A 25779-nucleotide genomic window follows, 5' to 3' on the forward strand; every position below is an offset into this window, starting at 1 on the left:
CGAGGGTATTGGCGTAAACATTAATTTTTGTGGAATATATTATTATTTGACAAAATACCGCTTAGCAATACGATTCAATAAATATAAAAATATAATATTATTACGATGGGAGAATGCAAAATTTGATTATTATTTTGCAAAAACACCATACCCACATTGGTATGCCTATATGGCGCGTGACGGAAGGATCGCAAAGAAATCATCATTTTCACTAGTTTCTAGGAATACTCTTACTCCGACGAAACTGCAACCACAGTATAGTTTTTTTTTTTTTTTTTTTTTTTTTGTATTCAATATGGTAGTGTCTTCATTCGCTGAAGGTCTTAGAAAGTACCAGTACACTTTCCACGTAATATTTCATGATACCGCGTACGATATACTTAACTATATACACTATAAAGTATCACATACGAATAGATAATGCTATTGGGAACTGTCTCTCTTTATGCACACGTGTGTCCAGCACTGAAGATTTGGAACGTGAAAACATAAAATAGTGACGAAATTAAAGATTATATTAAGGTCGATGGGAGTTGATTATTTCTTTAAAGTTTTCTTTCATTTAACGCACAAACATGTATCCTTCATATTGGTACGTATCCAATTCAAATATCTTGCCACTCTTGTATAAACGCCAGGGTAACCAGGTCGGCCGCATCCAACACCCCAGGATACGATTCCTATAAAAAGATAAAAAAAATGTATTGATATATTTTAACAGCCATCTTTAATTTATTGATAAATTTACCAGCAATTTCAAGTTTGTCCCCTTCTTGCACAAGGAGTGGTCCACCGCTGTCACCCTGACAAGAATCCTGAGCACCGCGACCGGCACAGATCATATTGTTGGTGATACGACTAGCACGATACTTCATCTGACGACATTGGCTGAGACTTAATATGGGCACCTGAACTTCATGGACCACACCAGGAAGTACACCTCCTTCTGTGGTTCGACCCCAACCTACAACCGTACCTTCTTTACCGGCAGGGTCTGTTCCTGGTGGGAAATAAAATCAGTGTTAGCGGTAGTACACGATCGAAAGAATTAATTTTATTTATTTTTCATGCAGTAATGTTACCTCACTTACCATATTGTGGAAGGCAGACTGGCTTGATGGTTTTTGTAAATTTTACAGGTTTACGAAGTTTCAGCAACGCCACGTCATGATTGTAGGAATTTGTGTCAAAATTTCTATGACGAATCACGGAGCTGACTGCTCTCATTACCGCGACCCCGTCGGTATTTACGTACTGATCATAGTCCCCAAGGACTACACGGATTTTCGATCTTTTTAATCTAAAAAAATTTATTTCGTCAAATTATTTATTAATTACATACATAGTCCAGGTATACAAATTATTAATTGGCACACACCTTCTTACGCAATGCGCGGCAGTCAGTACGTAATCGTTGGTGACGAGACTTGCTCCACAATGAAACTGACCGTCGTAAACTAGTCTGGCGACCCATGGGTATCTGTTTGGTCCAGTTGGTCTTCCGCCGATGATTCGATTTTCCTGATTGATTATGCCACATTCTAAAATGCGTGATATTAAACGCTGATATTATTGATGACAGAATATTTTAGTCCGTGCATTAATTTTTATGAAAAATAAAAAATGATATTCTTACCGCACGTACAGTTACGTAGTTTCCCGTCGTCTGTATCGGCGCTGCCTGTTATGTCGATACCGAATAATTCATCAAAGAGGAATCTCCGCGATCTGTTACTGTCCGTTTGCTAAAACAAATATACAATCGGAAGAACGTTCACTTTCTATCATAAATATAGGCGCCATGGGACTTCGACACGGGAGAAAGTGACCATCGTCCGAATTATGGGTCAAGGTCTGATTCATAAGAAAAATAGAAATTTGCATCGGGACGTAGATCTTATGCATGTAAAATCGATGTTATGTATGTATTTTGCATTACCGGTTCAACTATCTTAGAGTAATATACGTTTTATGCCTAGACTTTATGCCTATGCTTTACAAAGAAGGAGTCGTATGATATTATTGTCAAGCATCTAAAGATTGCAAAATTTATTATTTCAGATACTGCTAACTTTAAGAAATTATTACAGGCATTGCATAACATTTTGAAAATACTTTATACTCTCTCAGAAGATTCTTTGCTGCACGGACGAAACTTCCTTTCGTTCGAAAGATGGTAAAATATGCGAAATTGAAAATTCAAAGAGAAGATGGAAAGACGAGTCGATATAAAGGAAAGACCAAAGCAGTGAGACTTACGAAAAAGTTGAGAGGTCCTTCGGAAGATCTCGTGTCAAAGTTCACCAAGAATCCATCGGCTTGCATGAGTAAGCCAAAAGTGAGTAGCGCCAGTATTTTCGGAGTGACCAGAAACTGTGTCATTTTTCAGGCGTACGATTTTTCAAAACAATCACAGACTGAAAAAACGTGATTTTCAATAAAAAAAATAATTTAAATATTCACAGTGCACTTGGGCTATTTACAAGTTCTCCACATTATCATACACACAGACACCTTACAGGATCCGCCGGTATTAATCGACCCTGTAACAAAGTCCCAAAGATACGCGCGAAGTAGATGAAAATTTCGCGGACGGTTCTCGCGACCGATTCCTTCGATTCTCTGACCGGAGATTTCCGATCGTAGCTTTCACCGGTTCCATAAAGACGACGCACTGACCGAACTCGGCGCACCTAGCCGCGCTCTACGCTCTCGAAGAAAGTTCTTTCTCCGGGCACCACGCGGGACTTGAAACGCGTTCGATATACTACGTAAATCGTAAGGCGAATCCTTGCGTCGCGGAATCCGCGTTCCTCGTAGACGATGCTCACCCGTACGTAAATACAGTAAGATTTGGAATGGTTCGGATCCACCAGGAACTAGCCTCTATAATACTCTATCCTAGGCCTCTTCCTCTCTGACTCAGCATCTTCTCGAGATCTTGAACTCTGTTGTGTGTGTCAGACCTGAACCAGGTATATTTAATATAGTAATCCCACCATCATCTGTCACTATTATTATATCTCGACTTTTTTTCTCTCTGATTTATCGTCCCCACTATAGTGACCTAAAGGCATATATCTTATCTGGCTGGCAGTCAAGTATTCATATACGTAGATGAACTTATTCATATTGGTATATCTATATTTACTGGGATTTCGTAATAGGTCTTTACTGTACGAAATTCTATGTACGTTGTCACGGTCGTATAATAGCCTTCGCTTATGCCTATAAGAGGACAAGGAAAAAAAAAAAGAATATCGGTATATCGATTCAGCTAATTACAGATTCGATGCGGAGCTGAGAGAGAGTCCTGGTGAAGGATACTTTGCGATTAGGGGAAGGTCGCCGATTATGGAAAAGAACGTCTTCTCGGTACCGTCTTGCTAGAGATGCACCAAACATCGCAGTATCAAAGTGCTACGATTATTCGAGTGAAAAGACAGCTGAGTTATATTCGTTGGAATAAGGTATATGGATACTGCGAGGGAAAGTGAAAGATTTTAGGAAAATGTAATTTTCCAAAATTTCTTTGTATCGCGATCGTGGCTATGTGTGGCTATGGCTATGTTAAAAAAGTACGGTCGACCGAGAATCATCCGAGAGTTTGTCACTTTAAAACGTTATCGAGTTTTTCACAGATATTATATTTGTACCGTAGTGTACACAGTGAAAAGGATATGACGTAGCAAGTAGGTTCCGTTGTCGAAAGAATGTCGAGGATAGAAAGTAAGCTGCATCGAAATATCCAGTATGATAATTTAATAGTATCTCTCAGCTGATTCATTCTTCATGGTCCCAACGGTTAGGGTCAACACGGAACGCCTTCTTTGATTTATCTCGATCTGATCAGCACCAGCATCCCGTCACGATAATAAGATGTAATATTCAGAAACAATCCTCCTGGCTTGCAATGCACTTACGCTTGTGGTCCAAATCGGGAGAAGTCACGTATTATTCTTAACGGTTCGATGGTTTCACTAACCCACATTCGTCGTTGAAAGCAAAACGGCTCAGACTCGTGTCCTCGTTTCTGACTCTGGTAGCGCATCTCATTAGACCTCGCGTTACGGCGCTTGTTCTTCCCTTTCAGAATTCATTTACTTCTTTTTATTCTTTCGTTTTCTTTGTTGCTCCCTTCTCTCTTTTAATAATACACTTTTCTTAACACCACACCTAGTCGACTGCTCCTTTCTTTGACCCCCCCCCCTCCGCCCCACCAACCCGAAAGTTCGTCCTTCGCGGGTTCACAAGCGAGAGTCACGCAGGCCCCTGCCATTATCGGACGAACGTGTTCAACTGTATTACTTTTGCAAGGACCGGTTGTCAAAAGAAAGGTGAATTCAACGTGTCATTGCGTATTTAATGCCGGACGTTGTTCGTCCTCGTTTTTAAAATTTTTGATATTTGGTAAAAATTTTGGAAAAAAGGATCGAGATTGGTCAAGATTATTCTCAGGTAAATGATTAATCAGGTATGTTTCGTAAGTGTTCTTATCAATCCGCAGGTTCACGGATAACGTTAATTTAATGTTTATTTTAGACGCTCCCAACTGACTTCGTAAAATACTTCTGTGTGCACAGTGTGAATGATTCATGCGAGAGGCCATGGACTCAAATTACAACGTTACCCTGGATCTTTCTGACGAGCTGCAGTTGGTTTACAGGGTTAAGAATATCGATCGAGTTCGCAGTTGTCGCAGATGGGCATACAATGAAACGGGGTCCGTGTGGATCAATTGAAAGTAACTCGAGTAAAATAACAAGTGAAACCTTTAAGGTTTCTTAGAGATATCGTATTCCCACCAAATAACAGAGCGAGCGAAGGCTGGAGTGATGATGATCATCTTGTTTATTCAGCATCCACATAAATACAGAGGAGAACGATCACAGTACCTCATAGAGGTCATCATATATATACATCAGACTAGATTATCATAATTTGCACAGGAGAGAATTGAAGTGCAGGATAAGTTGGACGTGTAAACTTCCAATGGCGATGCATGAGACTGCTTTCATCTTGCGAGAGCAATCGATCAAGTTCCGTTCAATGCTGTCGATTATAGACATTAGAAAACTTTTTTTTTTTCTCATAGTAGACCAGCCGATTAAGGTTCTGGGGTAATCCTGAGAGATTATCGCCGACCAGCGATCTTGGACGTGGGTGGCGGACAGACGCATTCGCCATTGAGATGATTCTTCAGCCATCCCAGATAGTTGGTAAGCTTGGTATAAACCCCTGGAAATTGAGGCCTCGCGCATCCACGTCCCCACGAGATAATTCCTGTGTACGAAAAGTAAAAAGAAGAAATATTGATATTTTGAAAATTTAAAATTTTAAAAAAGTTACGTAAAAATATTTAATCACGTGACCGACCTACAACTTCCAAATGATTATACGTCCCGCTGATGTGCAGAGGTCCTCCACTGTCACCCTGGTAGGATTGAAAAAAATTTGGATAAAAAAAATATTTTTGAAAATCAATAAGTACCGTTCCCTCGATAATTTACCTGACAGGCATCACGCTTTCCTTCCAGATATCCGGCGCAGAACATGTTATCAGTTAGACGTTTCTTATCGTATCCAGCAGTTCGACATTCTTCGTCGGACAGGATAGGAAGACTGACCTTGCGCAATTCCTGACTTATGGGTTCACGCTCGCCCGTATGTCCCCATCCAGCAGCGACCGCCATTGCTCCCGAGTAGTCAATGTCCCCTATGGACCCATCCATCAAAATCAAGGTCAGTTATTCGTTCAGAAAAGTTTTAAGTCCACGGCACACTCTGTGACCCAAATTAGATTTGGAATTTTAGATTCGTACAAAGTCACTCACTGTTTTCAGGTAAACAAGCTGGTCTGATGATTCCATTGAACGTCACAGGACTATCCAGCTCGATGACGGCAATGTCATTATTGAACGTATACGTATCGAAATTCTCATGTATGTGAACCGCCTTGATGCGTCGTTGAATAGTCGATGATTCCTTTATGGATCTATCGTGATCTCCCAGAACGATCTGAATTTCCTTTGTGTTGAACCTGAAATAATTAAATGTACGATGTGAGCCATCGGTTTGAAACGCATGGTATTCCGGTACATCCGACGAACGATGCTCGAGAGCAAAGGTGAGATTATTTTCTTTTACGTATACAAAAAATGTTTGCCAAATCATTGAACTCTTGCTAAAACGTTAATCACGCATCATAACGATAATCGTATGTGCAAGACTCAAGTATATTTGTACAAGTGTTTTCGACTGACAGATATCAAATAACGATGTTTACCGAGACTCGAATCACTTTTGTGTACTTGAAATCCGAATACAGCCACTGACGACTTAATCGTTACTTTAGGATTTTTTCGACTTACCCTTCCAAGCAATGAGCCGCCGTGAGAAGATGTTTACGTGTAATTAAACTGCCCGCGCAGTAGAATTTCCCACGTCGACTCATAGTCGCGATCCATGGAAATTCATGAATTTCCGTCACATTTCCACCCACGATACGCATTTTGCGATTGCTGATGCCACAAACTGTTAAACGAGAAATCAATGAATGACTATCAATAAATAATTATCCAAAAATTATCCCAAGCAGAAAAAAATGGTATGACAATGATCATTAAGAAAAGTTTCACTTATGTAATAAAACCTTTTTTTTTTTCACTAATTACCACAGTCCCTGCAGATGTTGGGACGTCCACTGGGATTTTTCGTGGGTGGAACATTTTCAAAGTCGACGTAGGATTCTTCAGAAATCGAGGGAAGACTGGAATAGCTGCTGCTAGTAATATTGTAGTGGGTCTGAGTATTCGAACTTGGTAGATTCCGTCTGTTCTTGTTTAGCTGCATAAAAGAAAATATATATTAAAAAACTATTGCACCGATTCAAAGCTTAATAACGTCGATACTTAATAGTTCGGAATACAAGTTGAGTTGTACCGCGGCAAGGGTTGCTTTTTTTTTCGCTAGTAGACAGTAACGCAGATATACATATATGTATACGTAACGAGTACCGAACACCTCACTACAATAGACTCCATACGCGATAACTTACCACACTCGGTAACGCGTGCACGTAACCAATGATCAGATAGAACGTTATAAGAGCAACAACGTATCTGGTATCCATCTTGACACTCTTCACCAATTTGTCGCACTGTCAGCCGTAGAAGTAAGGATCGAGTCTGTTTTGCCGTTTTATAGTAAATTATAACTAATAAAATGACGTGGTGGGGCGTCACCTTGAGTGGTGCGTTTGCATTGGCAGATGTGTTGTCAGCCTTTAAATCACCTCTATGCGGTGTGGTATGCGCGTTGTCTCTTCGTATATAATATATATATATATACATACATATATATATATATATATATATATATATATATATATATATATATATATATATATATACATACATATGTAATATGGCGTAATATACGACCAATCCGAAATAACCAATGTCACGCTTCATTATTCGACCAATTTCACGTTGGGCCCTTTCTTCCTCCCAATCACAATGATCAATGTCAATTTCGTTTCGTCAGCAATCGGTCGTACCGAATTGTAAGAAGTTCAAAAAAAGAAAGTTTTACCATCCTCTGTCAACGCCATTTACACGTGCAGTTGCATCTGCCCTAAAGAGAAGCTGTTGCACTTCACTTTCCATACTTTTTCACGTTGATGCATTCCGTCCTGTTATCGTCGGCTACAGTGAGATGCATCTTGGGATGAATAATTATCGAAGCTTGCATCTTGCTGCAGGTTACTTTCTGATTATTCAGTCTCGCCGGAGGTGAGAGTCTCCTTTGACTGAAACGCATCCTGATTTGAGTCGTCAATGCAAATAAGACTACTTTGAGACACGTGGCCCAATTTTCCATGTAAAAATGGACCAAGATTACAGATTCTGTACGTAGGACGTAATATCGTTGGATTTAATGTTTCTGTGGTCTGATGATGTTTTTTTTTTAATTTTAATTTTAATTACGTTTTTTAATATTCAAAAAAAAAATAGCGACCACGACCTTTAGCATCCCGAGGCTGTAATAATACATTCGCGCGAACGTGTTTTTTCGATCGTCGTCTCATTAGCGGAATTTGCAATTCTCATTGTGAAGCTGGTACAGGTAGGCTGTTTTTTGAATTGTACAAAATTTCTTTCCAGCTTCGTACGACTTGAACATTTGTCTTTGGATTCGAGGAATACGAGCGAACGTCAAGTCATTTGGGACGCCCGAAGTCATCCGCATTCGTATGTGTTTAGACGTTGGCACTTGGTACCATATAGCAATAGTAGTGAGTTTCTGGGAAACGTATATGAGATTGTGAGACGATGTCATATGGGTTCACGTGGGAACTACGAATTGGGGTCAATGTCTGCCCTTGTCGTCTAACAAAGATTCGAGGTAAAGTGATATCCAAGTATCCGCCGATATATTCGTGTAAGGCGGTCGGGATGGTTCGGCAGTCGTGTTAGATGACGAATAAGGGAAAGAAAGAAAATTAATTCGATTTAGTTTTACTAGAGTCAAAATCAGAGAGAGAGAGAGAGAGAGGGAACGAGAATATAATACAGAGTGATGAAAAAAGCACGTAACTTATAATGAGAGGAAAAAAGGAAAAGAAAAACCTGACAAATATCCACCGCTGGTAAAGTCTGCTCGGCAGTTGGAAGTTGCGTCCTAAATTCATAGTCACGCGCGACGCCAAGTTCGACGACTAAAGACGGCGCCCAGTAGAGTTTAAGACTAGCCCGTGCGACTCCTTGCCTCTTTCGGTCCGCCTCTTTATGCAAAGTTTCCCATTAGCTTGAGTGACCTTTGGCTACCCGGAGAACTACAGACACGTTCCGTGAAGATTTCGCTTTGGGACTAACTGAGGTTCCTGCTGGAATCGAATGAGACTAATTACACACCAATCATTAGAATTTCGAAGATTCATCGAATTTTTAAATAATTTTTCTCTTGTCCGGTTCATTTAATTATTGATTTTCGTTCTAGGTCTGCTTGCCACTCCTTTCAACCCTCATTGTGAATTCTGGGACGTAACCTTACACAGTCTTTGTTTCTCCTTGAAAAGTAACGATACTGCAGTCTGCATATTGAGATCAGTGTGCGTGGCTGCTTTACGAGCAGCTGAAGAAAAACAATTTGGGTCGCAATTCGAGTACAATGAGAGATATCGTACTGGCTGTGAAATTCGATTACTTTGACAAGCAGCAATGTGTACTGTGGTTGAGCTATTCCTATATACACCAGGTATGATACACACGTGTGTACTGTTTAATGGATCATAAAATAAATGCATTGTGTTTGTATATCTGTATTGTATACCTTGTCTAGCCATAAATATAGTGTATGCCATTAGTAATTAACTAATTCTTCGACACTCTTGGAAATAAACTGATTGCGAGCGTGAACAAGGCGAACGAACAGTCGAGTCATAAAGTATTGAAAATAGGGTCGAACACATAAATTATTTACTTAGGTCTTTGCGTCTCCGAATTATCGATTATTTGTTCATTGTTCTTTATCTTAAAAATTGATATCATTTTGACCAGAGATTTTAACGCGGATCACGTGTCTTCGTTAAACTAAGGCAAGGCTTCTGATAAGAATGGACGACTGTATACGTCGAGACAATAAAGCAAGGCGAACCCGCATGAGGGTGTCGTGGCCCATATACCTTGACCCACTGTCATGGCTTATGGGTGGTACGTATGTTTTTCTGGTACATATGCTATCTAAGTTACTCAGAAATACCCCGCAATAAGATAAATCCATCTCCTGATTGGCTCAGAATCTCTCTCGTATAAAACTGGGATTTTCAGAGAAAAAGTTGTTAGAACTTTGCTGGAGGCTTTTGGATACAAACTAATACGTACCGGATCGTTGCTGTATAACTTTTGTATAAGTATATATACAGTGTAGAGGATGAATGAGACTTTTATTATTATTATTATTTTTTTGTAATTTCTTTATAGTACGCACTATACGAAATCACTGAACCTACCTTTACGTAATGAATTCATTTTCTTTGCTCGCTTGAATTGTTATGGTTATGTCGTTCGGCGAGAGGGAATGATCTCGAGTCCTGGTTATATCAGAGAATTATATATATATTTATTTTCTTGTAAACTGCTAGGAAACGATGGCTATGTCGAATATTTGCGATAAATTAGCATACGACTAGCCTAAGTTTTCACCTGCGATTCCCGCTCGACGGCTATTCCGTATAAATAAAGATGTAGCACGGAATCGAAGCCTATGTGAAAGTGTCCGTCGAGTTGGTAACAAGTGAGCAATAGAATTGATTTAATATAATACTCAGTGTATTCGTATAGCCGATCGTACCCGGAGAGAGCAGCGAGAACGGATGCATTAAATAATAATGCACCTCACGTCCATCTTTATCGGCCTCGTGATCGTGGTGACGTCGTCACCGTCGCCAGTGCCCGAGAAGGTAAGCAAATGGATCGGACGTATGGACGATTTAGTTGAATTCAAAAAAGAAGGATCAATTAAGTATATTATTCACGATTAAAAAGTGTAATTCGAGAGATCAATTATTAAAATAACTCATAATTGACAATAAGGCGTAACGGATGTTGACAGGGTGGGATATCTGTAAGTTTTGGCAATGGCAAAAAAAATGTTACCAGTGCAAATCTCTCTAATCCCGGGCTCGACGACAAAGGATTTCTGGAATGGCTTTCCCAGCTGCTAAGCGGCCAAACAGGAGGTACCACTGCGAAACCGGAAATAGAGAAACCTCAAGATTGTCCAAAATGCAGTTAGTACCTGAAATTAGAAAATTTTTAAGTGTATAGTTTAAAACTACTAATTACACCTGCGATTAATTATTTTATCTCAATCCTTACGAATCTCCGGCAGAATGTGGTCTGACGAACAAGCAGCACAGAATTGTGGGTGGCGTGGAGACACAAGTAAATCAGTATCCATGGATGGCATTATTATTGTACCAAGGAAAATTTTATTGTGGTGGTTCGGTGATTAATTCACGATACATATTGACAGCTGCTCATTGCGTTGACGGGTATGTTATTAAATAATCAATGCAAATCGATTTCATTGGTCGTGCGATTAAATCGATAAATCTCGTTTCTAGCTTTCAAAGGAGCAAGATGGGTGTCCGTCTTCTCGAACATGACAGAAATACCACGACGGAAACGCAGACGCAGGAATTCAAAATCGAACAGATTATTCGACACAGTGGTTACTCGACTGTTAATTATAACAATGATATAGCATTGTTGAAGGTACAAGGCAGCCTGAAATTCGAGGGACCATTGAGACCAGTATGCCTGCCTGAATTCGGTGAGTTGGGTGGATGGAAGAAAAGGCATTGAAATTATGTATGAATTGTATATGAAAATGATACGTTCTTGGGTCAGGGAAAACATTTGCCGGTGACACGGGTATAGTAACAGGATGGGGAGCGACCGAAGCTTCTGGACCTATTTCTATAACGCTACAGGAAGTCAGCGTACCGATCATGACGAATAACGATTGCCGGGCGACAAAGTATCCAGCAAGAAAAATTACAGATAATATGCTCTGTGCTGGGTTCAAGGAAGGGAGCAAAGATTCTTGTCAGGTAATTCAAATAATTAGGTATATTTTTTTTGCATCGCTAATAATTCATGACTATCATTGAATTAATATGTCGGATATGCATATACAGGGTGACAGTGGTGGTCCATTACACGTGGCAAGGGATGGCGTTCATCGAGTTGTCGGTGAGTCTCGATCCTTTTAATTATCTTATTTAATTTCAAAATAATAATAATCTTTTATAATACAGGAGTTGTATCCTGGGGCGAGGGGTGCGCACAGCCTAATTATCCTGGGGTTTATGCCAGAGTAAATCGTTATCTAAGTTGGATAGAGCGTAACACGTTGGATGCTTGTTATTGCTGATGGCAGGATAGAACTTTTTGGATACTGAATATGGATTTTGGTATTGTACAGGTGAGCTCGCTGAGTTGATTGATACGTTTGTTGCACTGTAAATTATATATAATATTTTGTATCCTTTTTGTTTTATTGGTATACATAACTTTCGTGATCTAAACTATCTACGCGTATAGATACGGTTGTGTTATTGTTAAGCTTTTGTAGATACAACTTAAAAATGGTCAACGTAATTGTACTGGTATTGTGAAAAGTGATTGTTAAGGCACGAGTATCCATGTTCGCGGCTTTGGCTAGCTGTAATACTATGAGCGTATAGAAATGAAAGTTGTCAAAACTTTCTCTTTTAATTTCGCACTTTTTCGGATGAGACCAAGATTTTTTCGTATGGTGTATTCATCGTGTGTAACTTACGTCAGGCCGAATGATATGTTATAATTAATTATGTATATATGTAATCGTAACTGGCACGTGTGACCCACGTGCCTTTCAGACTGTCATAATCATGTTAGAGTGGCCTAATTAATTTACTCTTTGGGTATAAGCACGTATATGTGCAGATCAATGGCGATTTTGCACATAAGCATTGTTAGAGATATGTTTCGTATACATAATAGAATTTTTACTTTATCCAGCCGTGCTTAATCGCGAGGGATCGCGCATTTGATACCTTTGTTTATAAAATTAACAATAATTAAATTTCGAGTCTGTGACCACAGGTAGTCCTGGGGTAGGTATTTAGGTGATTAGTATTAATTTTATGTGTGAAAATATTAAGTACGAGGTCCTTTCGGCTACGCACGACTAGATAAAGATTAATAACGCGACAGATACTAGATGCCACATATATTTAGGTGGTAAGCTCAAGAGTCACGTGTAAGGAACTAACGTTGATATTAGACATTTTTTAAGCCGCACGCATTGTTTTTTTGCAACTTCAAAATTTGCACTGTTCGTCTTCAAAACAGATACGTCGACATTGATACTAAAGTTACAACTGATTGATTATCTTTTTAGTGTGATTCAAACGTAAATTTAACAAATGGCAAATCTTCTGTGCTTTCTATACTTCGGTGACTAGAGAACTTTTCACGCTTGGCATTGCAGGACGTTGTTCCTTCTCGTACAACCAATACGTCTCCATGTTACCTTTGCCCTGAATAATGAGAAATAAATTTTATTAGAGTTACCCAAATTCCTCGCGTACCATTTTCCTTGGAATCGTCATATAATTTTTTATTGTGCTGTATGAAAAATTCCCAGAGATACATAAGGGACTGAATCAAAGTCGTTATATTGTTTTGCAAAAATTCCTTAATATATTTCAACGACATAAAATTTGCAGGAACCTACCTTAACCCACACCGTGCCACGTGGTTCCAAATGATATCTGTCCTCTGGCAAAAGTATTTTAGTATCCGGAGACAAGTGAACCTTTCCAGGCTGCATTAAAAAAAATCCTCTTAATTAGTCTATAAAAAGTCATTAAAAATTTTCTCAAATTAATTGATTGACTTCCAGCAACCTACTAACCGTACTCGTCGTTTGCATTCTGGATGCTGTATTCACGGTATCTCCAAAGAAGCAATATCTTGGTACTTTGATACCAACAACCCCAGCAACAGCAGGACCAGAATGTATTCCTGAGAGTATGTGAAAGTGGAAAAACAGGTTGGGTCATATATGTATTAATCTGATACGAAGATCATTGGGATATTAGTGAATCAACTGTCAGATACCAATGCGAATTTGTATATCGAGGCCAGATGGTAGCTTGAGCGACCGTACGTGGGTGATAAGCTGCAATGAGACATCAGCAATATTTCGGGCGTGATGTTCAGTCTTATCTGGAGCTCCACTCGCTGCCATGTAAACTCGCCCCACGGTTTCCACCTGAACGAGTAAAATTCATTAATCAATATCCGTATCCCTTGAAATCGCTGGGCTAAAGAAATTTGACAAAATTAATACAGGTTACCTTGTAGACATTAAATTTATCCATAAGAGAGTCAAAGCAGGAAAACACTGCATTCATGGAGGATACTATATCCATGGCATCTTCTATGGTCGAATAGTTGAAATCGCAAAGTTCACAGAACAACACAGTGATGGATTCGAAGGACTGGGAGTAGTAAAAAAATTAATTCGGAATTAGCATGGGATCATTTTTTAAAAAATTGTTTCAACGCTTTAAGATTAATCAGTACCCACCTCACAAGTACTGAGCGGACTGGCGCCGGCACGTAAACGATCGGCAACAATTTGCGGTATCATGGAATAAAGTAATTCATCACTTTTATTTTTCCATCGATCCAAAAGGTCATAATTTATCTCAAGCTCCGCTGACTTTTGCTCAGCCCTTTCGAACATCATCTCTAACCTGTTAATAAATAACTAAAGAATTATTATCTTTCGCCTATGCTGATTTAACTATTCACTGAAGGAATAAACGATCAAAGTTGATTTAATACATTGGATAGCTCTCCAAATTACCTTCCACAATGTTCCAATCCTCGAAAAACCATCTCGCGACTCAAGCCGTGTGGATTAAGATCATTGAAAAACAGACCCATGTTACGTAACTCGTCCACGTTGTTGATCCTGTTAAATGATTAAGATTTATATATATATATATATCATTAATTATATTGTGAAAATATATATATGTATATGTGTATGATGATAAAATAATAATTGGTCGAACTTACAAGGGACTACAGAGGAAAATTATTCCCTTGATATCTTCAATGTATCTCATTTGTCCTTTGAATAAGATACTTCTTGTTCCCTGACTTCCTCTCCTATCTAAACCGGAACTCGTGCTGGGACTATTAGTCGTCGTTACAGAGGATTCCGGAACAACAGATTTACTTTCAGACGATCTGATTAATTCTAGTTCGAACATCACGGAATGTAAATTCATCACCTAAAAAGACGAAGCGTCTGTTTTTCTCTCTCTTAACTTGACCAATAAATTTGAAAAACTTAATAAGATTTTTGGACAATTTTTTTTCAAAAAAAAAGAAAAAAGAAATAAATGAAAGAATGACTTTTTGTTTTATTTACGTTTCTCCAAGTGAATGAGATTCCCTTAGGTCGTCGTAACTTGAAGAGTTCACTGACGTGCTTGTTCAGCACGGACGTGCTGCCACCCCACGCCTGCATGAGTTTCTCCCCAGCACCCAGAATGCACATGTTACGATTAAGAATAACCCCAAAGGGAAATAATCGCAGTAACAGCGTACAGGGTACGGGGGATAATTGTGCCCCCATGGGAGCCTTCAGTTTAGTATTTTTTGATATCTGGCAAAGAAGATTCATTGGAAAGTTTTAATTGGACATTATTTATTTTCACTTGCGACATTGCTACTTACGTAATCACGATTGTCAAAATCAATGCGAAATTTAACCATGACATTTTGAGAACCCGGTATATTATTCGAGGTTTCCAGTACCCTGATGTCCAATGTTGTTTTATAAAGATCCTTGGCAATTTGAAAAAGCTGACCTGTCGCATTAATGCATTTTTGGATATAAATCAAATTCATGATTCTTTTCTTTCGAATTTCCGTCCATTAATCCTAGTCCTTATCGATCAAATGTCTCACCCATGAAGTAGTGAGTAAATCCCTGCCTGGTACTTCTGTATACCAGAAAAACACCGTGTGGATCGACATGAGTGATATACATGGAGGGACTCTTCATTTTTGGATATGTGAATCTCATTTGCATATGAATGTTGTCGACATTTTGTAGAAAGTCGCAGAAATATCGTCCAGTCGCTTTGATAGTGCAGTCGTATCTAAGCGAAATAAATATTGGTAAAAAGTTGGGAATAAATCTTTCTTTTTTATTACGTCACTTTTTTTTAACGACCAATCCATGAAATATTCCACTTAATCGGGCCTATAAATTTCAGGGTAGGCATACCGTCGAGACCGCCCGCACAGATAGAACATATATATGTGAAACTTGTATGTGAATATATAATTCTCACATATTGACATTATATATATATATATATATACACCTTCAGTTTATCAACGATCTTTACATACCTATAAGCTCATATCCCGTTACGGTGTAAAATTCGCGGAAAAGATATTTCACACGGTGCCACTGAGCACAGATTTTTTGCATCTTTTTTTATTATCGTGACATTTTTCGCAATTTTCTAAAAACTTGTAGGCAACCTAAAAAGTTAAGGTTGGATCCTTTTTGATTTAATTTTTGCGTTTATTTATTTTTTGGTAAATTTTTTACTCTTCGTTCGAGTGTTCTGATTATACTTAGTTGTGTCAATCATGAAACTATCATAAAACAGAGAATCGATAAAAGTAATTATGGCGTTTGTACATTGAGGATGTTTTAAGTTACAAAAAAAATTTTGGATTAATTAAAAAAATTCCCACGTTCATTTTATAGAACGAATATTATTAATCCGATCTATACGTTAATATATAATTACTCAAGTGAACATTCTAACCGAAGAGTATTCCTACCCTTGGGTAATAAATGGTTCGAGCGTCCAGCTATTGGTTGTCCTTTCCAGCAATTACAGAACAATTAATTTTATAATTAACCCTTGGAAGTTCACAGCAGGGTTGCACCTTAATAGCTATTGGTACCTAACTCCTTCTCAATTAACTCTAAAGAGTCATTATCATTGATGACGTAATGAAACAATTGAAAACCAGCTCGATAATATCTCTCGGATAGTAAATTACTTGATACATTAAAATTACCCCAAATTGCTGAAGAATCGAACGAAACACCTGCCAAAGAATTGCATCACCTTGTCTTCAGTGTCGCAAGTATAAGCGGCAAGAGCTTTAGCCAAATCCCTTATCAGATTGTCAGGATAAATTTGTCGCGTATTGAAAACTGTATGTTTCACGCCAGCTGCTTCCAATATACATAGCCATACCTCTTCTCCATATTCCAACTAAAAAAAAAAAAATCACAAATATACAATTTTTCAAATTTGAATTTATTATGGTTATAGCGCAAACACCCGTTCGCTTACTAATGATAATTTGACTTTTTACCAGAGAAAATTGTATGCGACCCCTAGTGGTTTAGAAGTCGAATTAAAAGGATTTCGGCTGCCATTACGGGATTGAGAATAAAAGGTGATGGGATAAAGCTCTGTTAACGAAGAAGCTTTGAGAGGGAATGAAATCGCTGTTTTCCAAAAATTTATATCATTGATAACAAGCCGGAGATTCTCTTCTCGTGTAATCCAATGAAATGGCGAACCACTGTGGTGAATCAGCTCTTCGACGATAATGGGGGGTTGTAATGTATATTATACCGTGGGATTAATTTCCAGTTGAGATAAAACTTTATTTCCATAGGACTGATTATAATTCGAATAGGGAATGACGTCGCTGTCATTGTCAGTGCGTGGTATAAAAAAACACAGCAAAGATAATCAAGCAACCATTCAGTTATCATCGAGTTATCAATTATACTTTGCTTATCAAAATTATCGATTTACAGAACACCCATGCTCGTACCAATGATTTCCTCTAGTTTCTAGGCCTAGTCTCACTCTCTGTGTGTCTTTGAAGCAACGTATTAGCATTGTCAATAAGATTTGGATCTAACTCAAATAGTAATCCATTCGAAGGTTTGTACTATTGCTTAGAGACTATATAATAAATTCCAACAGCGTACGCGGCCTTTAATCTCCCGTTAAGATAACTTTCAACTCATTAAGATGATCCTCATGAAATTTATCTTGGTAAATAAACGCATGGTCTCTATATAAACTGAACCAATATCCCTTAAGCCCTTCGCAAACAATAAATGACGAGTAATCACGAAAAGGCTAAAGCTGCCAATAATTGATAGTTTAATAAAGTAATTCCCACGGGGGACTGTATACTGGGAACACGGCGAAATTGGCAGCAGTCGGTCGTTAAAATGAAATTTATCGAGCTAACCTCCATGCGAATCGTGTCCTATCGTTCGTCTATTACGAATTAAGTATCATTATGAAAACCGCATTCATCGTGAATACGTTCGTTGCCCCTTTTAATTGTTGGATGACAAAAGTCATAATTTAGGATTATTGTGTTGATTTAGGTAATTCCTATTGAACTGTCAAAACAATTGACCTTATATTAATTACAAACGTTAATTTACGTAACGACCTTATCGAACGCGAATAGGTTGTAGTAGCAACGTGCGTTCTTAATTCTTGCTTAATTTTAAGGACCTGACTGAAATTCGACATTGAGTAGCTATTTCTGACAGCAGACGTCACTAAAGTATTATAATGTCGCGGTTACGGGACTGAATAGAATTTTTAATCGTATCTTGATCACACTAGTGGCACGTCTTGTGTATGAGTATGGACGGTACTTAAATATAGATTATTTATCGAATATCGTATGGGTATGGGTCTATGGGATTTCAGTCGGTTGGCGTTGTTAGCAATTAATTGATTGATTTATTTGCGAATTACCATCTGAATGTTATTATTGTTATTTTCCAGGTGTTATCGATGCTTCCTAGGATAGGTCGATCGTATGGTATAAAATGAATGATTTATCTGATCGTAAATTCTGGGACAATGGGAGAAACTTTGACGTGTCTGGTAGCGGGTAATATTTTTAAACTTTACGTGTATGGCGATGTGTGTATAATCGTACGACAGACATGATACTCGGATAAGGAAGCTAATAATTTAAGCTATCTGTATTCAGAGAGCCCATTTCATTGCATACTTTAACCCGTTTCGTATAGTGAGCACGTGATACGTATTTTAAACAAACGTCATCAAATCTGTATGAAAAATCAGATTAATCTTGGATCAATTGATTGTCAAGTGTCGGAAAAATGTGATATTTAACGACAAATTCGACGTGAACGAAAACATTTCATACGAGGATAAAAATAAAATGGATAATCGCGATTGAGTCAATTTGATCGTGAAGAAGAAAACGATATTCGTATTCATCAATTTTTGCTCATAAAGTACGTGACTCGTGGGTTTAAAGTACATCGAGAGGAGGGGGACATTAAAATGAAATTTTTGTGGATTTTGAAAAAATGGAAATTTTACATTCTACGATTTTAATAATGTACAGAAAGGATTTTGTGAAAAATATGTTATTGTTTTTTTTTTATATGATTTAATTTACAAATTTCAAGGTTGTTCCACGGAGTTGTGTAATAAATGGGGACACGGACATTTTTGAATGCGATTGTACGTTAGGGCCAGATTTTAGTATATGTTTTATAGTAAAAACTTCATTGATGGAAATAGAATATTTTTATAATAATAATATTCGCCATGTCCAAAATAATATATGAAATCCATGAGTTAATTTAATCCAATGAAAATCTGTTTTAGATGAGAGGATTTCTAGTTTTAATTAAGACATAAATTAGTTTGACCATTGATTCGTAAGGTGAATCAGAAAATAAATAATTAATGTTATCATTAATAGAAAGTATCCAGGTACCTTAAATGATTATATATATATACATAATAAAATTTATAAAATTTCATTCGATAGCAAGAAATCTTTTCGCTGCAGATAAAAATGAGTTAATATTTTTTTTTTCCTTGGTGAACATGGGAATAACAAAAAGAATCACACTGGGAAACCCCGGAGGCTGTATAATGAAATTACTTTGATACGGAAGAAGGTGAAATACTGGATAATGCTACCAGAGTATCTATTATAATGAATGACAATCCTCAAAACCGCCTTATTTAGATGTTATTGGATTTTATAGGATTTTCGCATAATTCGTAAGTAAGTGAAATCACATGAAAAATGAATTCTTAAAAATACTTAGAGCTTTTTTATTTTACGAAAGAAAGCTTAAGAGGAAATTCAAGATTCGGCCAGATGATTTTTCATGAGACAGATTCCGCTCGAGGACTTATCTGAGAATATGACAGACTTTTGTCTAATGTCCCATAGACACGAGACTTTTCTAAACTTTGTTGGATATTCGTACCAGCTGTGTGAAAAGTTAGAGATACTTTCGCGTTTTCTCATTTTTCCCAATAACGGTCTGGATTTTCCAGCTATGGACCTTTTCAGGTGTATATTCACTTTCCGAAGAATCGACACCCCTTCATCAAGATAAAAGAGCATCAGCGTAAATTCATTTGAGTAGATATTTATCATGATATTAAGAAAAGTCTAAAGACCATGCTTTTATCTTGACCCCCAATAAATAATATTACAATCTGTTAAGAATCATTTTTTGATTTTTCAAAGGGCTATTTATATATCATGACTCGAGGATGATTAATAAGGAAGGTTGTCGGTCAAAGGCACGAACTCTTATATTATCGTACTAAACAAATTTTTCAAGTCCAACGATATTAAGAGTCTTCTTATATGAAATACATATTTTGAAAACCTATATTTTTAAGTACATGGCTTTTTGGTATTATACACAAATTTCAAAGAGACAGACCAAATCTAAATTAACGTATTCTAACTGAGATTGGTATAGTAGGGAAGCTGATACTGTCAAACACTTTCCTCGTATTTCATTGAATATTGAAAAGGGCTTGGTATACGTTACACCTGATGTCTGGTCGATGAGGGATTTCCTGAAGGACTAAAGAGACATTGAATAATATTTTTAAAAATTTAATATTTTTTATAAGAAGGAAATTCAATTTTTCCATTTCATCCATCCGTTCATTTACGATAACTCAACATATTTTTTCATTACGATCTTGATGTTAAAGAGACCTTTCCGAGAATAACACTCATCGGACTATACACCAAGCATACTAAATGCTTTATTATTTCCTGGAGTCATTCATGTCATCGACGTTATTCTTTATTGCTTATGACGTGCACTCATAAAATCGATCAGATATGAACTTCTGAGTCTGATGCAAAATCAGCATCAAAATTTGGCCTATGCCTGACGTCACTTGCGCACGTAACCGCATTGTCATCAAGAAGAAAATGTATGTAAGTTTGAAAAATTGAAATTCATCCCACTTCCATAAACATACAAAACTTACTGAAAAAAAAAAGGTACCAAAGTATAAACTTTACCTGTATAAAATGCTGAACGCTCTCCAAAAGCATACCGTACATGATTGCTAATGATATTACAATTGATTATCAAGTAAGGAAAGTTGGCGAATTCAAATTTTTTTAACACTCTTCTACATCAAATTAAGCGAATGACAGAACGAAATTGGGCGCGAAAGTCAAGCGTATCGTTGAAACTTTAAAAGACGCGACATCGCGGTACGTGAACCACTCGTTAGAGTCAAGTGTTTCGCGTCATTGTCGAGGCGGCTTAACGAGCGTTTCTATACGAACTATTCGCTGCGAAGCGATCGAGGTGCGTTCATGAAAAACAGGTGGGGGGGAGAGGAAGAAGATTTGCACACTTCAACGTCGCGCGATACTTTGGCTGGTTCTGATGTAGCTAAGCCAGGGACACCTCTCCCCGTGATCTAGGGGTAGCTGTATTGTACATACACAAACCCTGCGTGCGCACCTATTGAGGGTGAGGATATTCTATGGCGTTAGAGGTGTCGGCTACCCTTAAAAATCCTTTGGCACGTGTTCCGGGGTTAAAATTCTACCCCACTGGTAGACGTCATACGGGCTCTTCCTTGCGATAATTCCGCGCTGGCAGATGAGAATTTGAATGAACGTTAAAAGTTGGCAAAAAAGTTTCAGTCGGCAGGATATTGGATGCTGTATAGGTATATACTACATAGTAAGTGTCATTAAAGAGAGTGTATTAGGGAAAGGATAATGGTATTAGAAGTTGTCAAGAATTTTCTACATTTTCAATTTTATATTTAATCAGTCTTCGTATGATGCTCCGAGAGATGAGATATGTCACTGAGAATTTTGTATGAGTGATATGAGTATATGAGTGATGAAATGGCGTTACTTAGAAATGTTGGGTGAATGTGGTGGTGAGTTACGTAATTTGTTACAGGTCTCAGTATTATGCAGATCTTAATTAATTAAGTATTAGGTAATTACGTGTTCGATGTGGATTACGAAATCACGAGAATTAATTAAACAAATTGTGGAATGATTTATTGAGGCTATTTAAGAAATGCAATAAATATTTTTGTATTTATTATGTAATATTAAATGACGCTTCGATATCATAAACTTTGTAGATTTACGGTGAAAATTTTTGACAAATTTTCACACTAAAATATTTATCTCTCTCTAGGGAAAGTGTAACTAGGACCTTGTCCATTAATTTGGATTTTTCTCAATTAAAAAGTTTTTAACAATTCAACAACGTATTATTCCTTTCTTATTAGATCATCTGTTATCACTTGGCTAGTACGCGTATTGTTTTCACGGCGCGAAGTACGCCAAGATTAAAATCTATCATTTTTATTGTAATACGTACGCAACTCATTGGTTTACGAGGACCCACAGGACCTACCACGTTGATTAACGTTATGGTTGCCACAAGTCGATATGAAAATTCCCTAGCCGGAATATTCAGCCGAACTGATTTTCCATTAATTCTCAGTCGTTCAGTAACAGCCGCGAATCGTGTAAAAGATTCCTTTGAAAAGAAACATGTTCTTAGGAATTTGTGATTGCGGAAGCACCGACCGACCAATCGAATTCGTTTTGTGCTAGAAAATAAATTTTCGTAACTTTTGTCATTATTGGTAGAGCTTTTCACTTGCTTGTACCACTTGATTAAACGTTAGTCTTGAAGGAGCCTGTGACTTATACTGCATACGGCCAGTGAGTGCTTTGTGTTTGTTTTGTGTCTATTCGTACGAGATGGATGCATCGTGGATGCGCGCGCACGTTTCCCGTCTCGTCTCGCTGAGCCGACAGTAAACGTAAACATGGCTGCGGAGAACAGTGAAGGTTTGCCAATATCTCCATCCGAGAAGTCGTTGACCGGGAGTATGGTGTCGGACGAGAATGACAAGAGTGTATCGCGATCGCCATCGAGTTATTCTATTAGGGAAGACAGGTGGCCGGATCTTGTTGTCTCCAGACCGAGAAAATTGGACGCGTGGTGGTTGCCGAGACGTAAGTAGCTAGTAAATAATACTCGTGTGCATGCTTGTTACTTTATAGGACGCGCGAAATTTGAATTGAGTTTAGTACGATCGATGAGATTTTTTTTCTTGTGCCATTTCGAAATTTTTATTCTCAGTGACAGGAGAGAAGACGTATTTTGTTTTTTAAAAATTCTTTTCGTGATATCCCACTGGGCGTGGATATCGCGTCATATTCTGATTACAGTTTATACAACTGTTGCATTGCCAACATAACCTAGGCGACATAAACTTTATGTAGATTTCTTCAATAATTTAGATACTCCTTTTGTTATTGATTTATAAGTAGATTGCTTAGACTATGTTAACGTGAAACTATTGCTGTTGATTATAAATGTGATAGGTTTAAAATAGTGCATTCGATTCTGCTTGTGCTTATCTGATGTCCCAATAATGTAACAGTCTGATTAATAAATATATTCATGTATAAACCACACCTGCGTTTCTCTTATTGTTTTTATCTTTGGTATTTATTATTGGTATGGTTGTTTTACACCCATGTGATTTTTTTTTTTTGGTTCAATTTACCACTGTTCTACGTTACCGATTGAGCGTAGAACACATTTCACGGAGTTGCGTCGTGGCAGCACCAGCTGCTCACTCGTTTTCTCGGCCCTATTGATTATCGTAGGTGGAGGCAATGTCGGCGGGAGAATCAATATTTAGGGTTCTCCGGCATTCGCCATTTTCACTGAGAAATTTCTCCTAGAACGTGCGGCATACGAATAAACGAGGCATCGAAAGAACAATCTGTCGTTTCACGTGAAAAATTTGCAACTTTAATACAGCACAATTATTATGTAGTGAAGTCAGTGCGTTTTGGACGTTTTTTTTCGCTTTTGTAATAAGTTTAATTTTCTCGCTTCGTTCGCAGTGCTGACGTTTACATTAGTTTACGTTTAAAGTCTACAAATAGATACTCGAATATATTCTTAAATACGTTTGTGGCGACAAGAGATCCAGTGTCGAATAATCGCGTTGAAGAAATACTCAACTTTAAAGAAGAATATTACACTTTTGATAACTCCTTCATAACAAACAAAATCGCAATTTCATTTCAATTTATACAACAGTCCGATCAACTGTGTTTCTGTCTCAGCTCATCGACTGCGATTAAATAGACCTAAATTCAAGAGAACGACGATTACTACAAATTCCTCGAAAAACCAAAAAGGCACCAACAAATCAAAATTGATTGACAAGGACAAATGAATTTAATTACATAAATGAATGTGCACAATCTCATAGACCCAAATGAAAAGCAGGTCAGTTTCACAGTTAATACATTGAGTACCTATGTAACGACGTATAATCAAAGGCTTTAGTGACGTCATACATACCATATACAGTGTGCCAGCTGATCGATACTAAAAGGTGACACTACGTCAAGGTCAATCTTGAATTTTAACCAAAGAGAAAGAATCATCATCGCTCGAGAGAAGATCAAATAAGAAACTAAGAAAGAATTTTCTATGCGGCAAGAATCACAAACCGGCTTAAAGCTGAGGCCCCCGGGTGATCATCATCACGGCGGGGTCATGATCGAACAAGACATGGCCGGCGCTCAGGACACGATTTATTTGTGCAACTTCCGCGTGTCCGTCGATGGCGAGTGGCTCTGTCTCAAGGAACTTCAAGATGTCGAGTTCTCGATGCAGGACTCGATGCAACGTTCGCCATCGCCGCCATTAGCCCTCAGTGGTATACAACAACATCCCGATCCAGTGCTTTGCGATACACTTCCGCCAAGCCCACCGCCATTGCAACACATCTCCAGCTTATGTTTGTATTGTTTGCACTGAACACCTTCGCGGTTCCTTCGAATTTTTCACCTCTGATTCGCATATATTCTTTGGGGATGATGGCTGCTTCTTTCCGGTTTACGATTGCCTCTTTGACTCTATAATTTTGTGCGATTCTATGTACACTATACATACCGCTTTTGCAATCTGTTATCACGTCAACCATTTAAGATTATTCAGATAAGGCAGGGCAGCATCTACAGTAAATTTGTAGACGATTTTTCAAAAAATTATCTCGCTGCTGCTAAACTTAAAAATTATTACGAGGGTCTTTAACAATTTTTATGTTTACACGAAATACGTTTATATATTTTTATAATAATACGTCATATTCAGTCTAAATTTATTGCACAATTCGTGCTTGACTTAGAATTTTTTAATATTACTGCTCGTCACTCTTTTACCTACTGGATGCAATCTTTGCCTCTGCGCCAGTGCACGTCGCGAATTCTTGTGAAACTTCTGTGACTCACTCTGTGTCAGTGAAGTGGCCGAGTGTCCATTTTATTGAGTTGGGGGAATAGGAAAGTGATTAGATTAGACGGAATTATTTTCTTTTTGCAGCACGAGATCCTGTCATAATCGAGAGGAGCAACCTTGTCAACATTTCCAAGTTAATTGTTAAGGAGTTAATTGAGACTTCGTTAAAGTATGGAAGGATGCTCGATAGCGATCACATGCCTCTACAACATTTCTTCATTGTCCTCGAGCACGTGCTCAGGCATGGTCTGCGACCGAAAAAGGTAAAGGGATCCTGGAGGAGATCAGTGCCAGATTGAATAGAGGAAATAGGGACAGGAATAAAAGCGGTTCGATTTCAGGGTCTGCTTGGTCCAAAAAAGGAACTCTGGGATATTCTTCAGCTAGTGGAGAAATATTGTTCTGAAGCACAAGACATAACCTCCAGTATTCGAGATCTGCCGACTGTTAGGTAGATATGGGAGGCTTTGGTTTCTCTTTTTTTTTTTTTTTTTTTTTTTT

At 37.9% G+C, this 25779-nt stretch overlaps 4 protein-coding genes across 14 annotated transcripts in view; 2 read left to right on the forward strand and 2 right to left on the reverse strand.

Annotated features, from left to right (window-relative positions):
- Window positions 1-286: 286 nt before the first annotated feature.
- On the reverse strand, window positions 287-7323 carry LOC107272871 (transmembrane protease serine 9). Its single transcript, XM_025090185.1, has 13 exons — window positions 7058-7323; window positions 6675-6846; window positions 6372-6534; window positions 5835-6040; window positions 5511-5716; window positions 5377-5434; window positions 5142-5283; window positions 2260-2383; window positions 1637-1745; window positions 1379-1541; window positions 1092-1300; window positions 749-1000; window positions 287-680 (listed from the first exon to the last, which is right to left on the reverse strand). The coding sequence occupies exons 1-13, from the start codon at window positions 7130-7132 to the stop codon at window positions 559-561; spliced, it is 2001 nt and encodes a 666-aa protein (XP_024945953.1). The 5' UTR covers window positions 7133-7323; the 3' UTR covers window positions 287-558.
- Window positions 7324-10257: 2934 nt separating this feature from the next.
- Window positions 10258-13823, forward strand: LOC107272889 (trypsin-1). 2 transcript variants are annotated; one of them, XR_003061362.1, is made up of 8 exons: window positions 10258-10462; window positions 10615-10792; window positions 10894-11056; window positions 11129-11337; window positions 11415-11617; window positions 11705-11759; window positions 11825-11991; window positions 13456-13823. XR_003061362.1 is itself a non-coding variant. In XM_025090209.1 (7 exons), exons 1-7 carry the CDS (start codon window positions 10391-10393, stop codon window positions 11938-11940), a joined length of 996 nt encoding a protein of 331 aa, XP_024945977.1. In that variant the 5' UTR covers window positions 10258-10390; the 3' UTR covers window positions 11941-13129. The 2 variants fall into 2 exon arrangements, 1 of the variants encoding a protein (XP_024945977.1); XM_025090209.1 differs by lacking the exon at window positions 13456-13823 and having other exon boundaries at window positions 11825-13129.
- On the reverse strand, window positions 12164-22462 carry LOC107272887 (soluble guanylate cyclase 89Db). 5 transcript variants are annotated; one of them, XM_025090205.1, is made up of 13 exons: window positions 22321-22462; window positions 16680-16879; window positions 15543-15736; window positions 15309-15442; window positions 15001-15237; window positions 14643-14860; window positions 14428-14535; window positions 14146-14314; window positions 13913-14056; window positions 13674-13827; window positions 13468-13577; window positions 13288-13377; window positions 12164-13090 (listed from the first exon to the last, which is right to left on the reverse strand). In XM_025090205.1, exons 1-13 carry the CDS (start codon window positions 22327-22329, stop codon window positions 12998-13000), a joined length of 1860 nt encoding a protein of 619 aa, XP_024945973.1. In that variant the 5' UTR covers window positions 22330-22462; the 3' UTR covers window positions 12164-12997. The 5 variants fall into 5 exon arrangements, with proteins under 5 accessions (XP_024945973.1, XP_024945975.1, XP_024945974.1 ...); XM_025090207.1 differs by having other exon boundaries at window positions 16862-16879; window positions 22326-22332; XM_025090206.1 differs by lacking the exon at window positions 22321-22462 and adding an exon at window positions 20982-21397 and having other exon boundaries at window positions 16862-16879.
- A 161-nt stretch (window positions 22463-22623) lies between these two features.
- Window positions 22624-25779, forward strand: part of LOC107272899 (RUN and FYVE domain-containing protein 2) — a 13738-nt gene continuing 10582 nt past the window's right edge. For 2 of the 6 annotated variants that reach the window (XR_001539081.2, XM_015750548.2), the window contains exons 1-3: window positions 23628-24778; window positions 25363-25541; window positions 25620-25729. Coding sequence is in view for 5 of the 6 variants with exons in the window: in XM_015750548.2 (XP_015606034.1) it covers window positions 24469-24778; window positions 25363-25541; window positions 25620-25729 (599 nt within the window). In the remaining variant the exon portion in view is untranslated. Of the gene's footprint in view, window positions 22968-23622; window positions 24779-25362; window positions 25542-25619; window positions 25730-25779 lie in introns of those variants that run through there. The other 4 variants (XM_015750543.2, XM_015750546.2, XM_015750545.2 and 1 more) reach the window with 4 other exon arrangements.

This window comes from Cephus cinctus, unplaced genomic scaffold, assembly GCF_000341935.2.
Source record: "Cephus cinctus unplaced genomic scaffold, Ccin1 Ccin1_scaffold1310, whole genome shotgun sequence".
Classification (NCBI taxonomy): Eukaryota; Metazoa; Arthropoda; class Insecta; order Hymenoptera; family Cephidae; genus Cephus; species Cephus cinctus.

Coding starts and splice junctions, on each gene's coding strand:
- LOC107272871 (XM_025090185.1), bottom strand. CDS start 7,132: ATGGATACCAGATACGTTGTTGCTCTTATAACGTTCTATCTGATCATT. Junction 6,847..7,057: donor TGCACGCGTTACCGAGTGTG/GTAAGTTATCGC, acceptor TCTTTTATGCAG/CTAAACAAGAACAGACGGAA. Junction 5,435..5,510: donor GAAAGCGTGATGCCTGTCAG/GTAAATTATCGA, acceptor CAATCCTACCAG/GGTGACAGTGGAGGACCTCT.
- LOC107272889 (XM_025090209.1), top strand. CDS start 10,391: ATGCACCTCACGTCCATCTTTATCGGCCTCGTGATCGTGGTGACGTCG. Junction 10,793..10,893: donor TCAAGATTGTCCAAAATGCA/GTTAGTACCTGA, acceptor AATCTCCGGCAG/AATGTGGTCTGACGAACAAG. Junction 11,338..11,414: donor AGTATGCCTGCCTGAATTCG/GTGAGTTGGGTG, acceptor TTCTTGGGTCAG/GGAAAACATTTGCCGGTGAC.
- LOC107272887 (XM_015750514.2), bottom strand. CDS start 21,023: ATGTACGGTATGCTTTTGGAGAGCGTTCAGCATTTTATACAG. Junction 14,057..14,145: donor GTCCGCTCAGTACTTGTGAG/GTGGGTACTGAT, acceptor TACTACTCCCAG/TCCTTCGAATCCATCACTGT. Junction 13,578..13,673: donor CGATATACAAATTCGCATTG/GTATCTGACAGT, acceptor ACATACTCTCAG/GAATACATTCTGGTCCTGCT.